Source organism: Apostichopus japonicus, chromosome 17, assembly GCF_037975245.1.
Source record: "Apostichopus japonicus isolate 1M-3 chromosome 17, ASM3797524v1, whole genome shotgun sequence".
Taxonomy (NCBI): Eukaryota; Metazoa; Echinodermata; class Holothuroidea; order Aspidochirotida; family Stichopodidae; genus Apostichopus; species Apostichopus japonicus.
The window spans coordinates 27509782-27532166 of NC_092577.1; the positions used below are offsets into that span (position 1 = coordinate 27509782).

Here is a 22385-nt window from a genome sequence, read left to right on the forward strand (position 1 = left end):
CTTTATTTGGTACTGGTTGATTGATGACTCTTAATTGAAATTAAACTATTATCTGCAGCAGATTATGAAAATGCTGCTTATATATGGGTGACTACAGGAAGAGTTGTATTTTTGTAAATGTCTTCAAAAACCGACAGTTGATTATGATTTAACTTTAGATATAAAATGATGTTTACTATAAACTAGTGTTTACACGGTTCCAAAAATCGGGAACCGGGTACCCGAGGGCCGTTACCCGTCGGGTATCCGGGTACCCGGAAAAAAATGTTTACCCTCGTGTACAGTATCACGATTTTCAAGAAATTACATCTTGGATGCTGTTATAAATGCATTATATTCTCTACTGACAATGTTTTCATGTTCAAATAAGTTAGTGTAAGATAAGGTATAAAACCTCCCTCAATAATTTGTATATGCTTCTGTTTCTTTCATTAACTTGTTAATAAATAAATTATTTAATTATAATTAGCATTACTACTAACATCGCACTGCCACCGCTGCATATGCTAGCTCGTGCACGTCTATTGGATCAAACCATATAGATATCCAATTTAGCTCTTAAACAGTTTTTAATACTACTACTATCTATTGTGCAGGCCCAGGGTTCTCATAAGCCGCGAGATTGCGCGATTCGCGCAATTTGATCGCATTTGGAATAAACGATTAGTAAAAAGCCACTTGCGATTACTATTTTTTAGTTATCCAGTCTATAATCCATAAATATCGCGTAAAATTCCTTGTCAGCCTTTCCTTCTTTGAATTAAACGAATGAATAAATAATAATTTCTTCCGCATGGTAGCCTAACACCACACTAAGTCAATGAGAAATCTAGCTAAGCCTAACCATCTGTTTATTTGCTGGAGATGTGACGCAGTTATAAGACATCCATGGAATACTTTCGTAATTGCTGTTACGTTCGACCACATGGTTGCCTAACACCACACTAAGTCAATGGGGGCAGTTTAGCCTAGCCATCTGTTTATTAGCTGAAATTGTGACGCAGTTATAAGATATCTATGGAAAGCTTTCGTTATTGCTGTTATCTTCGAACACGTGGTAGCTTAACAACACACTAAGTCTATGGGAAATCAGCCTAACCATCGGTTTGCAATTTTTTTTTAACAATTACACTTTGCGTAGGCCTATGATTCGGGTAATAAATTAGGAACCGGGTAGTATCGCGTCGAACAGGCCCCTTCGTTATTGCTGTTATCTTCGACCATGCACATTGTAGCTTAACACCGCACTAAGTCAATGGGAAATCTGCCTAACCATCGGTTTGCCATTTTTTTTTTTTTTTTAAATCACACTTTGCTTAGGATTCGGGTAATAAATTAGGAACCGGGTAGTATCACGTCGGGCGGGTACCCGGGTACCCGGATAACCCGTGCAAACACTACTATAAACGTTGAAAAGGTGGGGTATTTATGTGAAAAGAGAAGGAAACTAATTTCTTAACTGGCTAATACCAAATATTCAAGATCCTTTAACTTACTTGAGGATGTATAAGTATTGATCCATTGTGCTTTATAGTATTATATCATTCCCCCAATCAAAGCGCTGATAGTAAGTTTTACTTGTGGGAAAAGTACTAGAATGCTCTTTATATACCAGCATTTTTAAGTTGCAAAGCTCATCATCAAACGATTATCATGTGTCTTGTAATATGATTTTTTGTTATTGAAACTAAAGTAACCATGAACAGATCATTTACGTATCCATGCAAGAGATTTTAGTTAATGCTGCGCGTAGAGTTGAATCTTTGCCAAATTTTGCAATCAGACAGTTATGTTAATTTTTGGGAGCTTTCAACTATTTTTACATGTTGAGGGAGTTGGGTGAAAATTCCTAAGTCGACCAATGCTTTTTTGTATATGCATCTTAGAAACTAAAAAGGAAATTATTTAAATTTTCGTAAGCATGCACCTTTAAGAGATAGTACCTTGATACCTTGCCATCCATAACTGGACACAAAGGTTAAAATATCATGACTGTAGTTCACTATTCATGCACGATTGTAGATGCTCGGGAAACCCTCTTAAGTGTTGAAATAAAAGGTTGAATTCATCAAATATTCTGAATTATTTGTGTTGTCATTCCTCTTTGTTGTCTCTTAAATGTGCTTTTCTGTTGTGATCATAGGCGTAGGAGGCGGGGGGGGGGGGGGGGGCTGGGGGCTGCAGCCCCCCAACCAAAATTTTTGGTGAAATTTCGGGCAATATGCTGAGAATTTTTCGGGCACCTACCGAAAGAAGAAAAGTTTGCAATGTGTTTTTCAATTTTTTTTTTGGTGAAAATTCGGGCAATATGCTGAGAATTTTTCGGGCACCTACTGAAAGAAGAATAATTTGCAATGTGTTTTTCATTTTTTTTTTGGTGAAAATTCGGGCAATATGCTGAGAATTTTTCGGGCACCTACTGAAAGAAGAATAATTTGCAATGTGTTTTTCATTTTTTTTTTGGTGAAAATTCGGGCAATATGCTGAGAATTTTTCGGGCACCTACTGAAAGAAGAATAATTTGCAATGTGTTTTTCATTTTTTTTTTGGTGAAAATTCGGGCAATATGCTGAGAATTTTTCGGGCACCTACGGAAAAAAGAATAATTTGCAATGTGTTTTTCAATGGTTAAACTGATATTATTATTATCGTTATTATTGTAACGACTTCCCCAATAATTATAACCAATATGGAAGGGTAATAACAGGGAACATAAAACCAAAATTTTATTGTGCATGTCATATAAAACCAACATCTTATTGTGCATGTCATATAGGCATTCATCGGTTATCGGCATGTGATGTAATAACCGATGAATGCCTATATGATAGCACTTTAAAGCAGCATTTTGCGTCCTTTTCTATGATTTTTCTTAACCGCACTGACTCCACTATGCCATAACGACATACATAACTAGCTTATCTATTTATATCTTACTGCAAATGGTGGCATAAAAGTCGAAAAATTTGCAACTTTCAACTTTGTTTTCTCCAAGATATTTTCTTGGCTAATATCTTAGTTTGCTGTTTTGTGATTGATATATGTAAAAAAAAACTCGATGGACATGTCAAAAAAGTAGAAAACGGCGACCAAACGCAAAATGCTGCTTTAAGATGTTGAACGCGCGCGTAGCGCGCGAAAAATTTTGGTTATATTTTTCGGCCAAGTCGTTACAGCCCCCCCCCCAAATCAAAGCAGGCTCCTACGCCTATGGTTGTGATCTACTTAAAAAACAAGGAATCAAGCTGCTTTTAATAATTAACGTATGAAACACTTATGAACGGGTGCTATGTTGAAATCGCTGGCAAAATTGTACATAAAAATTTTGTAGTTGCGTTACATGCTGATCATGTAAAACTTTACAAAACAGCATTCAAGTAAATTTTACTTAAATGTTTTAGTGTTCTTATTTGACATGAACATCAAGTAAAATTTTAACCTTCGTACAACATTTTCTGAATGTATGTACTTTCAAAAGCAAGACAAGCATGATTTCTGCCACGTTGGCAGTACATCTAATGAAAAGAGTTTCCTTCAGGCATATTTACAGTTTTTGTTAATAAAAAACATTCAAAAGTAAAATCTGAAATATAAAATGTTCGGACTAGCTTTTTAATATGATATACGAACAATCAGTGACGATGCTGTGCCCTTTGGATTTTTTCGGGGCCTGATCTTGGGAAATTGCAAAGTCGGGAGTGGTCACACTCCATGTAGGTCAGTGCACGACCTCCAGACGTCATTAATACACAACCCAATCACTTGTTATCGATGAAGTGGTGTGTTGCCGGATTTTGTCAAGAGGTCTTGGTACTACGGGCAAAGGTCATTAATTAAGTTTCGTAACTCATCGGGCAGTGATGAGAGGGGTTGAGCGTAGGGTTGTGGGCGCGCGTTTTCATGCACATGGGAACAATCTCAAGAAGTGGTGGGTTCGTCCTTTTCTCCTTTTTTCTCTTTCTTCTTTTTCTTTTCCGTCCTTCCTCTCCTTCCTCCTCTTTTCCCCCTCTTTTTTTCCCTTTTTTATTCTCTTTTTTCCCTCTCCTCTTTTTCTTACCCGGGGGGCGCGCGCCCCCAACGCCCCCCCCCCCTGGATACGCGCCTGATAAGCAACCCGCCACAAACAGCTATTATATATTGTAACAGTGAATAGTACGTACACTCCTACCATAATCTCATAGTACCAGTCTCATCAGTCCCACATCAGGAGATAAAGAATACTCGTCTGAGATTAAGAATACTCGTCACCCTGTCTGTACCAACACAGTGATACCTGTACACGACTACAAACAAAACATTTGGAGAAGTATCTGAATTTGTAGTAATCGTCATATAGCGACCTCACTTCACCTAAGGTCTTGAGATGATCATAATCGTTTATAAATTTGATTTGAATTTTTTTTTTATGATTTTTTTTATTTTTATGTGTATATGATCTTTTAGATTTCTACGGTAACTATATATTCGGTTTATTCAGGCTTCCTATAACTGACGCCCGTGAACAAAGATCTGCCAGTACAAACTTATTCCACGTTTTGCATTGGTTCTGCTAATTTGTATTGTCTACACAAAGGTAACGAACATTTTTGGCAGTATTTAGTATTCATAATACAAATCATCAAGCAGTTTCATGTACATGTGCATGCCATAATTGTTTAACCGTTATAAGTCCTTAAAGTAGAGCAAAACAGGAGGGTTACCATATAGCCTGACTAAACTAGAAGTAGTTCCCTGCATTATATCGCCTAACGTGCGTACTGGTTGAAAGGAACCCACGGTTACTTCATTTCTATCACCTGGAACACTACGAAATATCTCTCTGTACACACGTTATACTTCCAACAACATTTTATTAGAACCAGAAAACCAGCAGGCTTAGTGATAAGTTTATATATGGGATCACCTGATTGATAGAGCAACTGAGGAAAGTGCGTCCGAAATTCAAGTATCAGAACATTAGAAAAGAGTTCCAGACAGCTTGACCATTGCAAAGGTAATACACTTCTGAAGTTGATGACAGATAATAGTCATTAGTGGAAGTGTAAACCATATCAGCCACTTTAAAGAGCAAAGGTAAAATCCTGTGACAGTTAGTGACATAGAAAAGTGATTCATCAAAGAAATGGTGCTCATGGTAAACAAAATGATGGAGAGTCGTTTTGGAGGAGGTGTTAGATCTGTCCTATCGTTGCTTCTAATTTAATTTCGGTTCTTAAAACTTAAGGTTGCCTGACCCAGTTTGTCTGCTATTATGCGTAATCAATGTTCTTTCCCCTGAAATATAGAACTGTGACTTACAGTAGGTTCAGAAATGGTGACCAATATGTCACCTTGTGACCTTTGACCTCAGCAGACACGAATGGGTTCTTCAACTCAATAAGTTGGACACACATACATTGAAGCATTCGACTTTGAAATAACCTTCGACCTCCACAGAATGCAATGCGTTTCTTTATTGCAATATGGTGCAGCCACATAACAAATACGAAGTTCATCCACTTGACGGATTTTTGAGTTACCGTGTTTACAAGGTTTTCAGACTTTGACTTCAATTGACCTTTGAACTTGGCAGTAAAAACATGGCGCTCTTCTACTCTGTAAGGTGCAACCACATACCAAATTTGAAGTTCACCCATCATTTGATGTTTGAGTTGCCGTGATTACAAGCCAGATCGTCACACACACACACACATACACGCCATCACCATCGAATATGTTCCTTTTGCCACCGACAAGGACCAGACAGCCAGTTGGCTTTGTGATAATTTGCCATATAATATAATATAATATATATAAAATTAGACTAATGTAGAGCAAGTGAGTTTAATTTGTCCAAGAGACAACCAGAAATGATCAGAGATGTCCATCTCTTATTTGTAGCACTCCCTTGTAAGGCATCAACCAGTTTATTCGCTGGTAAGTATCTTACATCAGTATAGAGTTTTTATCCCAAATTTTAGTCAATATCCAGAAAGAACAGTCTTCCTATGTAAAATATAGACACGTAGATGATGTATGAGCAAATGTACATTTTTGTACTCAATAAGACGGATCCACATGCCAACTTTTACTCAGTATGAAGTAAATTAAACACGAAACAGTTTGAGATACGGTGTTTACAAGCAAGTGCCACATACAAACACACACACACCATCACCATCGCATTGATTCATTATAATAATAATAAATATAAATACCATATATTAAAGTGCTGTTATCATGAAATAAAACATGCTCAAAGAGCACTGTACAAAAGAACCAATACCTGGAATATAAAATTACCAAACTTAAGAAAACCTAAAAGTAATAACAACAGCAATAAAAGTAAAAACTGATATAAGACAGGGTTATAAACCACAATCAAGAATATAAAAATATAAATATACAAAAAAAATGGGCACAGTAATGTGAATAAAACAACGAATAAGATTAATGTCCATACTCAAGCCTTCAAAGATAAGTTTTCAAATGCTTCTTAAAAAAGTGTCAATAGATGTGATATTTCTCAAGTGATGAGGAAGAGAACGAACAATCTCCATATGTGACTTTGTTAGTACGAGGAATGACTAGAGAAATATGACTTTGGGACCGTAAGGCCCTAGCTGGAGTGTAGCGTTTCACCAAATCAGTCATATAACTCGGAGATTGATCATGAAAAATGCAAAAAACGTGCAGAATGCGCTTGTAATTTATCCGGCGATGAATTGGTAACCAATGCAGGTCTCGGAGTACTGGAGTGATGTGTTTGTAACGACGGGTTCTGGTGATGATTCTGGCAGCCGTATTCTGGACCCTCTGTAGTTTTTTTTATTGAGGAGCATGACGTTCCATTCAGGAGAGCATTACAGTAATCAAGACGAGATGTAACCAGCGAATGGACGAGAGACTTAGTTACCTCCTCTTTAAGGGACGGACGAATGCTCCCGATGATGCGTCATTGGTTGTAACAAGAGCGACTAATTAAATTTATATGGTTTTCCATAGACAAATACGAGTCGAACAACACACCATTCATTCTGCATAGTATGTCCCTGAATTGGAAGATATTCCCTCTAATTGTATTTGAAACTCAACTGTATTTGAAACGCGCGCGTTTTAACGCGCGCGTTATATATTATATGTATTATATATAACGCGTGAACCTCGAAACGGTCAGTTTAGCTTTGAACGCAGAGGTAGACTTATCAAGGCAACGTTATAAACAACATAATATTTGAAAGACTTAAATATCGTTGTTCAATGTATACCCGACTATGTGCTGTAGTAAAACATAGTAAAGTCGAAAAATATTGTAAATAGTAGCAATATAGGTCTAAGCCTTAGGTAAAATCAGAAAAGCGTTAAGTACTAATCACTTTGGTCGCCGATAACTTCGTCAGCGAACTAACATCGGAATCTTTAGAGCAGTCCTGCTTTAGAGACACGTTGACAAATATAGGAAAGGTTATGTTTTATTATTGATGTAACGGTAAAGTACTTGGATTGCGTGTATCACGCAGGCTGCTCAAGTCATCGAAGATGGCATAACCTAGGCTCTTCATTGCTTTATAACAGACCTTTTGTATTTTTTGAACGTAACTCCATTTCATATCATGTCTCCAAGCGTCTAGTACTGCAGAGGCGTTTCTCTTTGTGCTAAATTGACTACGAGCAAATGGTTTGTCTGTCGGTTCTGTGTTGTCTTTAATCCATTTGGCAACACTTTCAACCATAGTTAGGCCAACAAAGTCATACAACTCGTTCGCCATTTTGAGTGGTGAGGATGCAATTTCTTCAAAACGCACCATTTTATATTTACCTTTTAACCAAGTGGGCGTGTTTTTCCAGAATTTCACATTTTGCTGTAAGGTATGACATAAATCAACTTCATCGTTTTGGTCGGTACCTTTCCTTCGAATCAAATTCATATTCGGCTTTGTTCTCGATCGTGATCTTTCTGTAGGTCTTGGGTCACGCACCAGATGGATTATTCGAAAAGTTCTGTCAGTAACCGATGGAAGAGATCGAATTTGTTCTATGTCATGTACCCGAATTACCTTGAGAACCACAAACTTATATTCTTTACATATACGCTCTTGCTGTGTGATAGTTGCCTTGGTGTTATATGTGTGACATGCATTTCTCTGCATGAGCTTAGCATTATGTATGCAAAACGGATTATCCTTGAATAAAATATTTTCCGGGTAATCAGTATGGAAGTCACATTGTAAGCATCCATTCAGAATAACAGTACTGGTATTTAAGAAAGAACTGTTGAGAACCTTTGACTTCATAGCTGCTCTATCAAGAGCGATGAGCGGTTCGTAAAGAAAAAATACATCTGGGTGCTGGTTGAAGATTTCACCAACAAAACTAGAACCGGACCGTTTGGCAGTCAGAATAATCACAGCGGTGGGCTTAGTTGGTGTTAGTGTTTCGCTGACCGCGGGACTGACAAGTTTCACTGGTTTCTTATCGGGAATGAAGGGTAACTTGGTGCTAGGAGAGATAACTGTTGTTGTATTCGATAATAACACGGGGGTAGGGGTAGTCAACGGAGTTCTTGAGAAGTTTATCTTTGGTGTCAAACCTGATGGTGTCATTGAAAATCGCTGAATGCCTCCCGGCATTGGGATTGCTCCGGAGTTCAATGTGATGAAATCTGCAATGACAGCACATATTCAAGGTAAATATTTTTTCTATCCAATAAGTAACGTTACGATTATCCCATAAGCGACCACAGCAGGGGTGTTTTAGTTGCACCACGCCCCTTCCCGCTCTATGGAGGTGGTGTTGTGACCAAAAGTTAAGTATGCCGATGGCTAGTACTGCATGCTCAATGAACATAATGCTTTGCTGATGGCAATATGGGGGGCGATCTTTCTTTTCTTTATTTGTCAATGAAGAATGAAGCAAGTTATAGCTGCCGGTAGCGTATGTCATGAAGTACAAATTTGGCGTGCGAATTGCACTTACTACAACCATGGAGGTAAAAACAGACCTCCATGCTACAACCGGAACTTAAACAGTACATCACACATGCCCGTATAAACTTGCTTCTTTTCAAGTTATGCGCTGGCGTCCTGTGGGAGGGGTCAGTTAATGGGAGGGAGGTCCCATAGGGCCCTACCCTTTGAATATTTGTTTAATGCGATCTGTTGCGACTTCCAAAGAACATTTATTTCCCCGAAATTGTAAAATACCGTCAGTAAACCTACAAGCGTTTATTTAACTTTGTTGAAAATGATCAAATATAGAGATCAAATTTACGCATCGGCATTAATTACAATACAAACATTATTACCTACATCATGCGGGGCGGGAGGGTAGGCTTTCTATTGTCAACAGTACTATACCAGATCATGCTAGACAATTGGTAGGTTGAGGTTGATGTTATGTTGAGGCACGTTAGTACACTGAGCCTACAGGTAAGTACCTTGCTCATTAATTTCCGAACCAGGTATACGCTAAGTTTTGCGAATTTTGAAGCAGCGGACATTATAATTCTTAACTCTCTGACTGACATAGTGCTTAGTGACATAGATTGAAATGAATGTTTTTAATATGGAATTTAATATTGAATTGAATATATTTCAACCTTCTATATTAGATCATGTTTTATATGATTTAAACTGTTCTACCTAATGCGCAAATTGTCATGTGACGTCCATACTATGAGTGGGCTTTCAGACTCTTCCTAGGTTACAACTACAGGAAATGTCTAATTGCGTCTGCATTGTTTGTGATATCATTATAGCATATTAGCATCAACATCTTCATATATCTTGTTTAATCTCTTTAATTTCTCCTTGAAAAGTGATGTAATCGGAATATTTTTCATTCAAATCAAAGTTCCGGAAATGTCCAAAAGTTGTGCTTGAAACACATTTTTAGCATTTCTAGCAATTATTCGTGTCACTGCGCATGTCTCTTGTGATGTGATTTTTGAAACAATCACCTTCTGCCATCACAACGTTCCAATATAACGACACCGCAACCAAGCTCAATAACATATGACCCAATGGCCTATCTTTGAATGAGTAGCTGAACTGTTCGGACAATGCAAATGCTGACATGCATCGTAGAGGAAGTACTCGGAAATGTAATACAGGGTTACAACAGTTTATGTGTATAGTAATATATACATACTAATAGTTAGGTTATCATAGTCAGAACGGAAGTGTTATGTACAGGAGTACTTACTGTCTACGCCGCTGAAGTAGTAAGAACACAATGATACAAAGAGAACGCCGATGAAACAAAGCAGGCGATAACTCCAGGGAGAGGCGTGATTTGCCATGTCTTTTCCACGGTAGACTGCAAGAGGAAATATTATCAATGTTCATGATTGTCTATGAAACGGCACACACACAGAAATACATGAAATTCATGAATGTCAGTATACCTATGAATTACAATAGTAATTAATGAAGCTGACTACAAAACATACATATAAATCATAAAAGAATCACGGACTCTCATTAATAAATGAGAAACCACAGAGGATATTTAATTCTTTGCCATAAAGTTTAGTTTCCACTAAATTACCTGATTAAAAGGCGCATGGGAGTCACGAAATACCGAAATCAATATATATATATTTTTTTAAGTTTCTTATTGGAAGTTAAACACATGTTGCCAATGTCAAGCTTTCAATTGTTGCAAGTGTACATTATTACTTTATTAAATTGATAACATTGTGTTTCGATCATCGTGAGTCATGTGTTGGATTCTACTCTAGGTATGAGAGAACTGTTAATTCAAATCTGACCACTACTTTCCAAGGCGTCCGGTGAACAGTTTGCGTACAAAATGTACCCATCGCTCCGCATGTGCAGTACATGTACCCAGGGGCGTCATTCTTAATGGAAAAATGGGGGGGGGGGGACATAAATGACTGAACATGGAGTAACTCGAAGGAGTGTGCTTGTAGCGCACACCGCAAGCGCCTTGGCGCAAATCCTTTCTCGACTGGGGCAGAGGAGGGGGGGGGGGATTGTCATCTAGAAATCTTCGAGTTTGCTTCTGTTTGGTCCTGAATTTGACATGTCAGTCATAAATATATTTTAACAACCAGAATGCAGAAATGCATAGTGGTTTCGCTGATATAACATTCAGCTATTTTCTGCATGAATCTGACGTAATGTATAGTGAGGGTGTACAACATACTTGACATTAGTAATACAGTGAAAGCAGTGTGATGTGACAAACAATAGATTCACAATGACACAGGCTGTCCTGAAATGACCATTGACCTCAACAACAAGCTTCTTGTACTTAATGTGATAGATACATCAAGATACTAAATATGACATCAGTCCTTTTTGAAATATTGTGTAAACCATGGTTCCACAATCTGACCCCTGGTGAACTCAAACGACCATTGATCTCCGCCCACAACATTAAGGCTTCTTGTACTCAATGTGGTACAATTACATACCAAATATGCGATCTGTCCAAGCTTCCCTTACGATATTAGGTTTAGGAAGATGTGTTAGTGTGGAGAAACAGGTAAGAAGGTAGTGAAGTAAATGTTTGGCATTTGCTGACTTCAAATGACCTTTGACCTCCACCAAAAGCAATAATAGGCTCCTTAAATTTAATATAGTACATCTACAAAGCAAATATGAGATCTGTCCTTTCTTGCAACATCATGTTTACAAGGTTGTCACAATTTGACCCCTGGTGACCCCAAATGACCTTTGACCTCCACAGAAAACGATAGGCTTCCTGTACTCAATGTGGTACTTCTACACATTAAATATGAGGTTTTCAAAATTTGACCTCTGGTGACCCCAAAAGACCTTTGACCTCCACCAAAAACAATAGGCTTGTTGTACTCAATGGGGTACGTCTAAACACTAATATGAGGTCTGCCCATGCTTCCCTTCTTGAGATATCGGGTTTACAATGTTTTCACAATTTGACCCCTGGTGACCCCAAATGACATTGACCTCCACAGAAAATTGTAGGGTCCTTGTACTCAATGTGGTACATCTACACACCAAATATGACGTTGGTCCAACTTTCACTTCTTGAGATATCGTGTTTACAAGCTGGGCGTCACAAACGCACATACACACGCATACACAAGCACGCATACACATACGCCATCATGAATGCATAGGTTACGACATTCATCGAAACCAAAAAATCGCATGTTACAAGTGATTAGACTAAAACCTATCAATTTAACATCCGGATGTGACGTACGGCCTTTATCAGGATAAATAAAATTTAAAACGGAAACATTCTTTCACTTGGCACATAAGATTAAAAATCATCTTGTTTATACAGATTTCTACACCATGCACACACTTGGTATCATAAGTACATTTAAACTACACTATTGCACTGGTTATCTCAGCTGCCGACCGAGATAAATGGAGACGCTCTGTTGAGGCCTTATTTGCCTCTAGGCAAGAAGAAAACAGATGAGATGAGATTGGTTATCTGGGCACATTTCGGAAACATGACCTATAAAATGAAGATACGTCGGAACCGTAGCCCGGGTACATCCTTGGGGGCCGTTGAGGAACACTGAGAAACATTTTTATCGTCCAAATGTTACATAGTGCTGTTGTTGATTTGCTTATATACAAGGGCCATTTTTAAGGTTAAATTTCATACTGCACAGAAACATAGCTTCCATTGGGCAATTACGTTGCACCATGTATCTGCCTAAGTGCCTAACATGCGGTCACAGAAAGTATTGATGCTGTAGATCTGTACTATGTACTGTATTAATGGTTAGTTACTTGGCCACGCCCAGAAACCCAATCAGTTTTACAAGCCAGATTTCAAACCAGATTTGAGGAAAGTGGATCAGCTAGATGGTATCTGCTAGATTTTGACCACATCTTTGTAAATGTTTCTGGTGCAGTATTTGATATCGTTCAGATGACCTGAGATGACCTTTGACCATATTAAAGAAAAAAATCACTTTTGTGGCCCATTAACTGATGATCCCATGGCCGAATAATGTCACAATAACACAAAAACTGGCAGAGGATTATGCTTTGATATGAATTTCACGTTTTGACAACATGTGACCTCACTTGACCTTTGACATCAAAAGTAAGAACATGTGTTATGACCAATCACTAACTGTACACTGTGACCAAGTTTGATCACCCTATAGGAGGAGTATAGGCTTTTTGCATGATTTCACTATTTGACCTATCTTTGACCACAAATGACCTTTGACATACTTTTTGCTAGCATGAGTATCAACCTGTTGATATGCATCATTACCTCACCAAGTTTGACAAGAAACGAGCACACTGCATGCGCACGGTGGCCTTCCAACAATTGTTGACAGACATACAGACGCATTGCGATGATTAAAGCTAAACAAGTTGAGCTAAAAAAGCAAACATTGGGGTTTAACAGAACTGGGAAAGGAAAAACTAATACAATAAAACAAAATATAAATAATTAGGCAGAACTTGATGAAAACTATTTTCGAAGATGTCTTTAATAAGATGAAATTGATTGGCTATTCGTAATGTTTGCACTTATTTAGAGTAACTAGAGGGCGACACCACAACATCTAACCTGAGAATGATATACATATAGGTCCTGGGCATATAGGTGATTGTAACATATGATATGAACGAGTGTATGAATGAAATATATTGTTATAATGAGAACAATTTCTGAAAAGTATCCGGGAGTAACCCGTTAACCGACACGTTTTCTTGAATAGCCCCAGTTGAAATGATCAACTAATTTATTTCTACGCGCCAACACCGACAATATTCGTTAGTCCTTATGTGGATACTCTCATATCGCCACATAAGGACTAAAGCAGTTCGTTGGTCCTTATATGGATACTCTCATATCGCCACATAAGGACTAAAGCAGTTCGTTGGTCCTTATGTGGATACTCTCATATCGCCACATAAGGACTAACGCAGTTCGTTGGTTAGTATGTGGATACTCTCATATCGCCACATAAGGACTAACGCAGTTCGTTGGTCATTAGTGGATACTCTCATATCGCCACATAAGGACTAACGCAGTTCGTTGGTCATTATGTGGATACTCTCATATCGCCACATAAGGACTAAAGCAGTTCGTTGGTCATTATGTGGAGACTCTCATATCGCCACATAAGGACTAACGCAGTTCGTTGGTCCTTATGTGGATACTCTCATATCGCCACATAAGGACTAACGCAGTTCGTTGGTTAGTATGTGGATACTCTCATATCGCCACATAAGGACTAACGCAGTTCGTTGGTCATTAGTGGATACTCTCATATCGCCACATAAGGACTAACGCAGTTCGTTGGTCATTATGTGGATACTCTCATATCGCCACATAAGGACTAACGCAGTTCGTTGGTCATTATGTGGAGACTCTCATATCGCCACATAAGGACTAACGCAGTTCGTTGGTCCTTATGTGGATACTCTCATATCGCCACATAAGGACTAACGCAGTTTGTTGGTCCTTATGTGGATACTCTCATATCGCCAAATAAGGACTAAAGCAGTTCGTTGGTCCTTATGTGGATACGTTCATATCACCACATAAGGACTAACGCAGTTCGTTGGTCCTTATGTGGATACTCGAATCGTCACATAAGGACTAACGATCTGCGTTAGTCCTTATGTGGCGACATGCGAGATCCCCACATATAAGGACTTGTGAATATTGTCGGTATTGGCGGTCGTTATGTGGCAGTGTTAGGATTTTAGTAAAATGTTCTTGGTCATTATGTGGAGGTGGTATTAGTGCCACATAAGGACTTAAATTGTTCTTGGTCATTATGTGGCGATAACTTTGTATTCACATAAATGACTAAGGTTTACATAATCTGTTTGTGCATATTTGTCGGTTTTGGCGTTCCATAAATTTGCGCGTATACACGTGGGTATTCGTTTGACTTCGCTATTGGTTTCGTGGAACTGCTTGACGGAATTCCCAAGATGGCTACCGACCTTTTTCGTAGCACAGTTAAAGAACCAGAAGAGCAGGATAAAATCAAATTAATTTCAACCATTGTAAAAGATATAACAGTACAAACAACTGCGTGACTCCCTACCGTAGTAATGATACAAGGAATTGTCAATAAAGTATACAGATACAGAATGGTAAAGGAAATTCACCGGAAAAGCTACTGAAACTGAATCACGTAGTGGTATATATACATAATGTACACATATATAAACATAATTGGACAACCAAGTATCTTGCATAAACACCTAACAAACCTAAATAATATAACTTTCAATGGCTATAGTACGAACGTAAAACGGATCTTACTGCAAATAGTCACCTATAAAGTGAGTTAAAAATAGTTCTTAAAGTTACAATTGACTGAAGAGGAATAGAATAAGACTTTCAATGACCTCCGGAGTTCGATGGCATATGTCACCGAACTCCGGAGTTCATTAAAAGTATATTTCTATTCATGCCTGGTAACAGGCCGCCCAACATACCTGATATCCTGTTGAGGAGGGGTAAGCCGGATTACTGGTTTTGTATATAGTCAGAGCACTATCTAGCACTGTACCCGTGTATACAGTAGTTCTACCAAAGAAATCGGAGAAGGAAGTTGGCAGGATATTTTGAGTAGCCTGGTACATATACACATCAACTTGATCTCTGTATATCAATTTGTTTCATTGTGAGTGACTAGTCGCATTGTGTGTGCTTCTTTGCAATCATTCTTGCATGCAATTAAAACCCACACAATACCTTCACCTCTCTATCACTGAGCAATAACCCTTTTGACATGTTTATTGTATATAGGATATTTGTATTTATATATCTTTTGGTATTTTTATACTTTTTCATTCTATTCTTACTCTTTAAATTTTCAATTTGATTGGGTAATGCAGACCTTCGGGTTACAGGAATTTAGTTTCCTTTTGCTTGTCCTGATCCTCGTTCTGTTTGTACTTGCTTTTGTTGTTGTATATTTGATGTTATTGGATCAGATATATAATGAAATGAAATGAAATTTTCTCTATCACGATCTGAGCTGTCAATAACCCCGCACGTATGGAAAGCCGTTTTAACATTTAATAAAGAATTTCAGATATATCGAAATAATTTCAGATATCTCAAATTAAATTACAGATATCTGCAATATATTTAAAATATCTACAAAAATTGCAGATATCTTAAAATCAATTTCAGATATATCTTGAAATACCAAAGAATTTCAGATATCTGATATTGAATTCGAGACATCTGAAATTGAATTCGAGATATCTGAAATTGAATTTGAGATATCTGCAATTCTATTTCAGATATCTGAAATAGAATTTCAGATATCTCGAATTCAATTTCAGATATCTGAAATAGAATTGCAGATATCTCGAATTCAATTGCAGATATCTCGAATTCAATTTTAGATATCTGAAATAGAATTTCAGATATCTCGAATTCAATTACAGATATCTCGAATTCAATTTCAGATATCTGAAATTCAATTTCAGATATCTCGAATTCATTCCACAACTAGATATCTGAAATTGAATTTGAGATATCTGCAATTCTATTTCAGATATCTGAAATAGAATTTCAGATATCTCGAATTCAATTTCAGATATCTGAAATAGAATTGCAGATATCTCGAATTCAATTGCAGATATCTCGAATTCAATTTCAGATATCTGAAATAGAATTGCAGATATCTCGAATTCAATTTTATATATCTGAAATAGAATTTCAGATATCTCGAATTCAATTACAGATATCTCGAATTCAATTCAGATATCTGAAATTCAATTTCAGATATCTCGAATTCATTCCACAACTAGTTAATTATATGCATATAATGTATATCAGGCCTAATGCTAGCCAGCAAGCAAGCTAGATTCAATCCCACCCATACGTCGACGCGACGATGGCAGCCCCCTGTACCATTTATACTGTCACTTTTCTGTAGCTTAATTTTCGCGCCTTTCTACGAACTTCTGCATATGCATTTCAGACATCTCGAATTCAATTTCGGATATCTCGAATTCAATTTCAGATATCTCGAATTCAATTTAAGATATCTCGAATTTAAGTTTAGATATCTGAAATAGAATTTTAGATATCTAAAATAAGAAACAATTTAAGATATCTAAAATTCCTGATTAAATGTTAAAATGGCTTTCCATACGCACGCTCATGTACATTTATATACAACGCCTCTCCGCGCAGCTCATTCGTCGTGTAGTAGGAGTGGCTACCTGAATATTTTATACAAGCTTAGCGCGCAATGTATACAACTATACACGCAACGCATGCGGTCAAACGGCCAGGTGTACAATGACTATATAAACGTGCACGCATCGTCACCGTCACCGTCCCTTGAATGGCACTTGCATCATCACATTAAACTAGTCTAACTGTAACTTGCTATATAGCACCTTAAGTCATTCTGGGAATTTGCGCCAGAAAAAAAAGAATATGTAAATAAACATAAAAACACAACCAACTGATAACATTGCAGGGGTCAATGTTATTACCACTTCATACTGTATGTAATATACACATGTATGAAGAATGTGTTTACAAGTAAAGGCACGTATCTCGAACGCAAGCATGTTGACCGCCCGCATACAGGTATGTAGTCCCACGTGACCTTATGGACACTGAGAGAAATTGGCTTGTCTAAGCAACTTTTTGCATTGGATCGGGTCCCCGTGGGGGAGTGCTCGGAAATCAAGAAGAAAGGTGATGATTGGTTAGTTTACACTCTAACGAAGACAATCATGCATGTTTGTACGATCCACTGCTTGTTTGTCTATAGTCACGAGCTGTTCATATCTGCAACCCTATTGTTTTCCATAGCAAAACATGATATCTTAGAAATTCATCAAGGTCCCAATATACTGTATGTACGACTTTGGTTCTCTCACTGAAGTTCATCGAAAAGTTGCCTTCAACCAATCACTAGGGTTCTTGTAATCCACACGCTGGATCTACTAACCACGTATGAAGTTCAACAAAGATGACCTTTTGAGTTATCGCATTTACGAATGTTTTCAGACTTTGATTTATGTTGACCTCAAATGGCTTTTGAACTCCACCAATTTCGATAAGGTTCTTGTACTCACCACGTTGAATCCATATGCCAAGTATGAGTATTCAACAATGGCGTAGCTCTTTAGTTACGCTGTTTACGAGGTTTGCACTTTGACTTATGTCTATACGTATGATGCATAACGCACATGTTATTTGATAGGCTGGTCTGTGGGAGATACGGTAGCTTATAAAACAAGGTTTCCACAATTTGGCGTCTGGTGACTCAAACTGACCTTTGACCTCACTAAAATATTGTACTGAACGTGTCACAACTACATACTAAATGTGAGATTCGTCAAACCTTCCCTTCTTGAGTGATCGTGTTTATAAGGTTTTCACAATTTCACCTCTAGTGACCCCAAATGGACTTGGACCTCCACCAAAAACACAAGGGATATTGCACTCAATGTGGTACTCCTTCACACGAAATACGAGATTGATCCAAGCTATCCTTCTTGAGATATTGTGTCTTTACAAGCTTTACACAATTTGACTCCTGGTGACCCCAAATGACCTTTGACCTCCACAAAAAACTACAGGCTTTTTCTCCTGAACGTGGTCCTCCTACTCCCGAAATATGCGTTTGGTATAAGCTTACCTCCTTGAGATATTGTGTTTTTACAAGGTTTTCACTATTTGGCCCCTGGTGACTCCAAATTACATTTAAAATACCCACAAAACAATAAGGTTTTTCTACTCAATGTGGTACTCAGATACACCAAATATTAGATTGGTCCAAGCTTCCCTTCTTGAGATATCGTGTTTACAAGCGAGGCATCAAACACACACACACACGCACACACACACACAAACATACAATATCTGTTAGATATAAATATATATCACACATAATCACTTTATAGTCATACTAAACCGTATGCTGGTGGACAAATAGGCATAACTGCAGTGTTAGCAGTTTTGTATATCTTTACAGTCTAATTGAATATCACGTGATCACATCTTATAAATTCAGATCACCATGCATGAGTGTGCCGTAGTGCCAACCGCGTGCCACACCGCCCATCTTGATATGAACCACAATTTTTAATGTCGAAATTTGAAGTGGATATATACACTATATCTTCGGTGAATGTTTATATCGAATATAAAGGTTACGGTACGTACGCATACATATTTGCTGGTACACAAAAGCCACATACTCGCGAAATGTATACAATTCTAATACCATATACACTGCGTAATCATGACAGACGATATAAATCTTTACCAGCAAGAAATACACGTCAACTAAAACACGTCAGCCTAACTTCGGCAGACTGTTTACTTTCACGAGAAGCCTAACTTCCGCAGAATGTTTACTTTCACGAGAAGCATGTCTACAAAATGTTATGTGCAATGTTGGTTAGAATTGCGCAATAACTAGTTTGTCTTTATTGAGTTTCCATGCAGAGACACCTGTATTCATCTAAGTATAAACTCTTGCCAATTTCACAACAAGAGGGTGTGTCCAATGTACACTCAGCTCAATCAGCTAGCATGTTGACCAAAGTCCTTTGACTGTAGGCAACAGCTGACCAAACATATAGACAAGCACGTATTTCAAAAGGTTCGCACGTATAACGTCAAAGGGGATTTACATTTTAAAGGTAACGGTAATAACGTTACCACAGTCCCTGCTTCGAAACATTTGCTTGTATAATTTCAAATTACAACTGTGCTGAATAAATAAGAAACCTTCATAAACAGTTGTCTATATAAAGAGAAATAATAGTGGTTGGTGACCGATAATCAAGTTTGTTCTTTCCAAACTTCGAAAAGCACTAACATAACTGTCAAACTAACATCATTTTCGGCGAAATAGTTCTGAAACTATCTTCAACCATAGATTTTACAGATAGACACTAGTGTTCTGTGAGATACTCTTCATTCTCGAGCGACCAGACAAGTTGATGTCATATACTGACTTCCATTTAATGGCCAATACATCTAATGCTTCAAAGCAACCCCATGCACACCTCTGTGAACATGACACAGACTTAGTACCGGATATCCCTTGACTCTATAAAGTCTAAACATTAATTTGCACTACAGCTACTATTGATAGCTACCACGCAATGAACATTCAACGGCTATACGGTGATGTTTGAAATGGTGAACGTATACCAAAATCAGCGAGTTTCAAGTTTAGGTTCGTCTGTTTCCAAATTTGTTGTAAATTTTCAGTGGTAAAACTGCAGCATGGGTGGCCATTATCTTACTTTCTATAGCAGCTTTCACAGCCTTAAATTGCTAAACATTTCAATTGAGTGATTGGTACTATATACTACCCGATAGACGGCTGGTAATGAACCTATTATTGTAATTCCACTTGCTCAATCTAAACATTCGTATTCGTTAGCCATTCTTGTAGAAATAACCCATACAGAAGCAAATAATATATACATAAGCACGAAGAAGCCTCTAAACTGCATATATACAGTATGTGTACGAGTCACTTCTATCTGAAATCATTGTTTACTTGTAGTCTATTACCAGTACCTACATTGGTTCCTACATGTATAGGCTCTAGGCTCAATCGATTCTTCTTCAACACGTTAGTATGAAACTTTTCATCTGACTTTGAAATAATATTGACCATGGGTCCTGGTTAGTGGCTTCAATTGTTCATGGAGGAGAAATGGTTTGTGATATACTACATCAGGGGTGGGCAACCTACGGCCCGCGGGCCACATGCGGCCCGCCAGTGATTTTTTTTGCGGCCCGTGGGATGTCTTAAGAAAAAGAATAAAATCAATCTATTTTACATCATCACAAAAAACGAGCTAGCTGCTTAGAATGTATCGGCACTAATGATGCTGTCAGGTAGGCCTATTATCCCCATTAATTATCAACTGTACTGTATTGACATTATGTTTTTGTGAATACAGATTAAGTACACACAACTATTGCTTGAAAGTCCTCGGAATCAAAAGTTTGAAATCAACAGCAGGCCGTTGGTTAGGTGCGGCCCAGTCAATTTTTCACCCCTTATATCTGGCCCATTCATTCAAAAGGGTTGCCCACCCCTGTACTATACATGAACCAATCGGGCGATTACATACAACGCCTACAAGGGGTCGTCTTCTTTTGTAGTATGCCAAAGCGGTCGGCTGTATACTAAACAGGCAGTCTTTAGATATAATTGTGTACAAAACTAGGAAATCAATATGCCAACTGGCAATGGTGAGGACGGATTCGGTCTCCAGTCTTAGTCTAGGGCAACCGGAGTCCGAGTCAAGTCCGAGATACAGTACCTATGTTTGTAGTACTGCGTTGAGATCACTATGCAAATATTTCTAATAGGCTATAATTGCACTAATTCGTGTAATTCAGCATCATGTTTAAGCTACATTGCGTAAGAATGACAAATGAAGTGGGGGTGATCTAGATCCGGGGATGGGGGGGGGGGAGCTTATGTACATAGCCTACTTGATTTACCTGGGTTATTGTAACACCTGGATGCCTATAAATTAACATAAACTTAGTCATCAACACGGCGACATTATACCAGTGCCTATATAGAAAGAAGAAACCCAATTATCAGCAATGCAATGTTATCGGCGTTCCTTCTCTTTATTATTTCACTCAATGGCTGCTACAGTTAAAGTCGTTCTACTAAGCAACCATTAACAGTTACATGCCCATACCTGTATTAACTGCAGACAATGATCAATTCATTCATTCAGCAGGACGGCAGTGCACCAGATTCCCCGTTTTCAAAACATCACACGCTCACCCTAGTCAGTTCAGAGTGGTCACTGTCCAGTGATATGGTTGTAACCTGCAGTGAGTTTTATATATTACAGACCGCCGCATATGCATACACGTACGACAAATTCAAATTGACGTTCAATTGACGTACCATTGCAATGCATGAATACAACCATTACTTCAATTTTGTGCAATTATCCCTCAGCTCCGTTATTGACTGAGGCAAGCCGCTATTCCTAACTCGTTCACGCTCAGAGCCCGGCAGAAACGATCGCATGTATCTATCGATCACAATACTCGGCCAGTGCTGTTTGTGTGGAGACATTGACGTTTAGTTTGGTTTCCTAGTAATACAATACGTGAAAGGATATATACTTTCATACTTATACAAATGAACCTGAGAAAAGTACGGAAGCTTAAAAGAGCCATCAACATAAAAAACTTTGCCCTAAATAAGTCAACATTTTTCAGTAAATTGTTTAGATTACAAGATAATATCTTATCAAAAATCAGAAAAATGTTGGATTGCTCAGTTGCTTTAACTGAACAATTGAACAATTTTCTGCAAAATGTTCAATTGACAACTAATCGTATCTCGTCTATTCAACATTTTTCTTCAAAATGTTTAATTGTTCACTTCATTCCATCTAAGCAATTGAACA

At 37.9% G+C, this 22385-nt stretch overlaps 1 protein-coding gene across 2 annotated transcripts; it reads right to left on the bottom strand.

Moving 5' to 3' along the window:
- Positions 1-5438: 5438 nt before the first annotated feature.
- LOC139984431 (carbohydrate sulfotransferase 1-like) lies at positions 5439-22069 on the bottom strand. Of its 2 annotated transcripts, XM_071998343.1 has the most exons (4): positions 21660-22069; positions 15429-15519; positions 10183-10296; positions 5439-8641 (listed from the first exon to the last, which is right to left on the bottom strand). In XM_071998343.1, exons 3-4 carry the CDS (start codon positions 10277-10279, stop codon positions 7455-7457), a joined length of 1284 nt encoding a protein of 427 aa, XP_071854444.1. In that variant the 5' UTR covers positions 10280-10296; positions 15429-15519; positions 21660-22069; the 3' UTR covers positions 5439-7454. The 2 variants fall into 2 exon arrangements, with proteins under 2 accessions (XP_071854444.1, XP_071854443.1); XM_071998342.1 differs by lacking the exon at positions 15429-15519.
- Between the last annotated feature and the right edge of the window lie 316 nt (positions 22070-22385).

What these genes read in the sequence shown, in the direction of transcription:
- LOC139984431 (XM_071998342.1), bottom strand. Translation starts at nt 10,279, where the DNA reads ATGGCAAATCACGCCTCTCCCTGGAGTTATCGCCTGCTTTGTTTCATC. An exon ending in CTACTTCAGCGGCGTAGACA is followed by an intron (nt 8,642 to 10,182) that starts GTAAGTACTCCT and finishes CTGTCATTGCAG; the next exon opens with ATTTCATCACATTGAACTCC.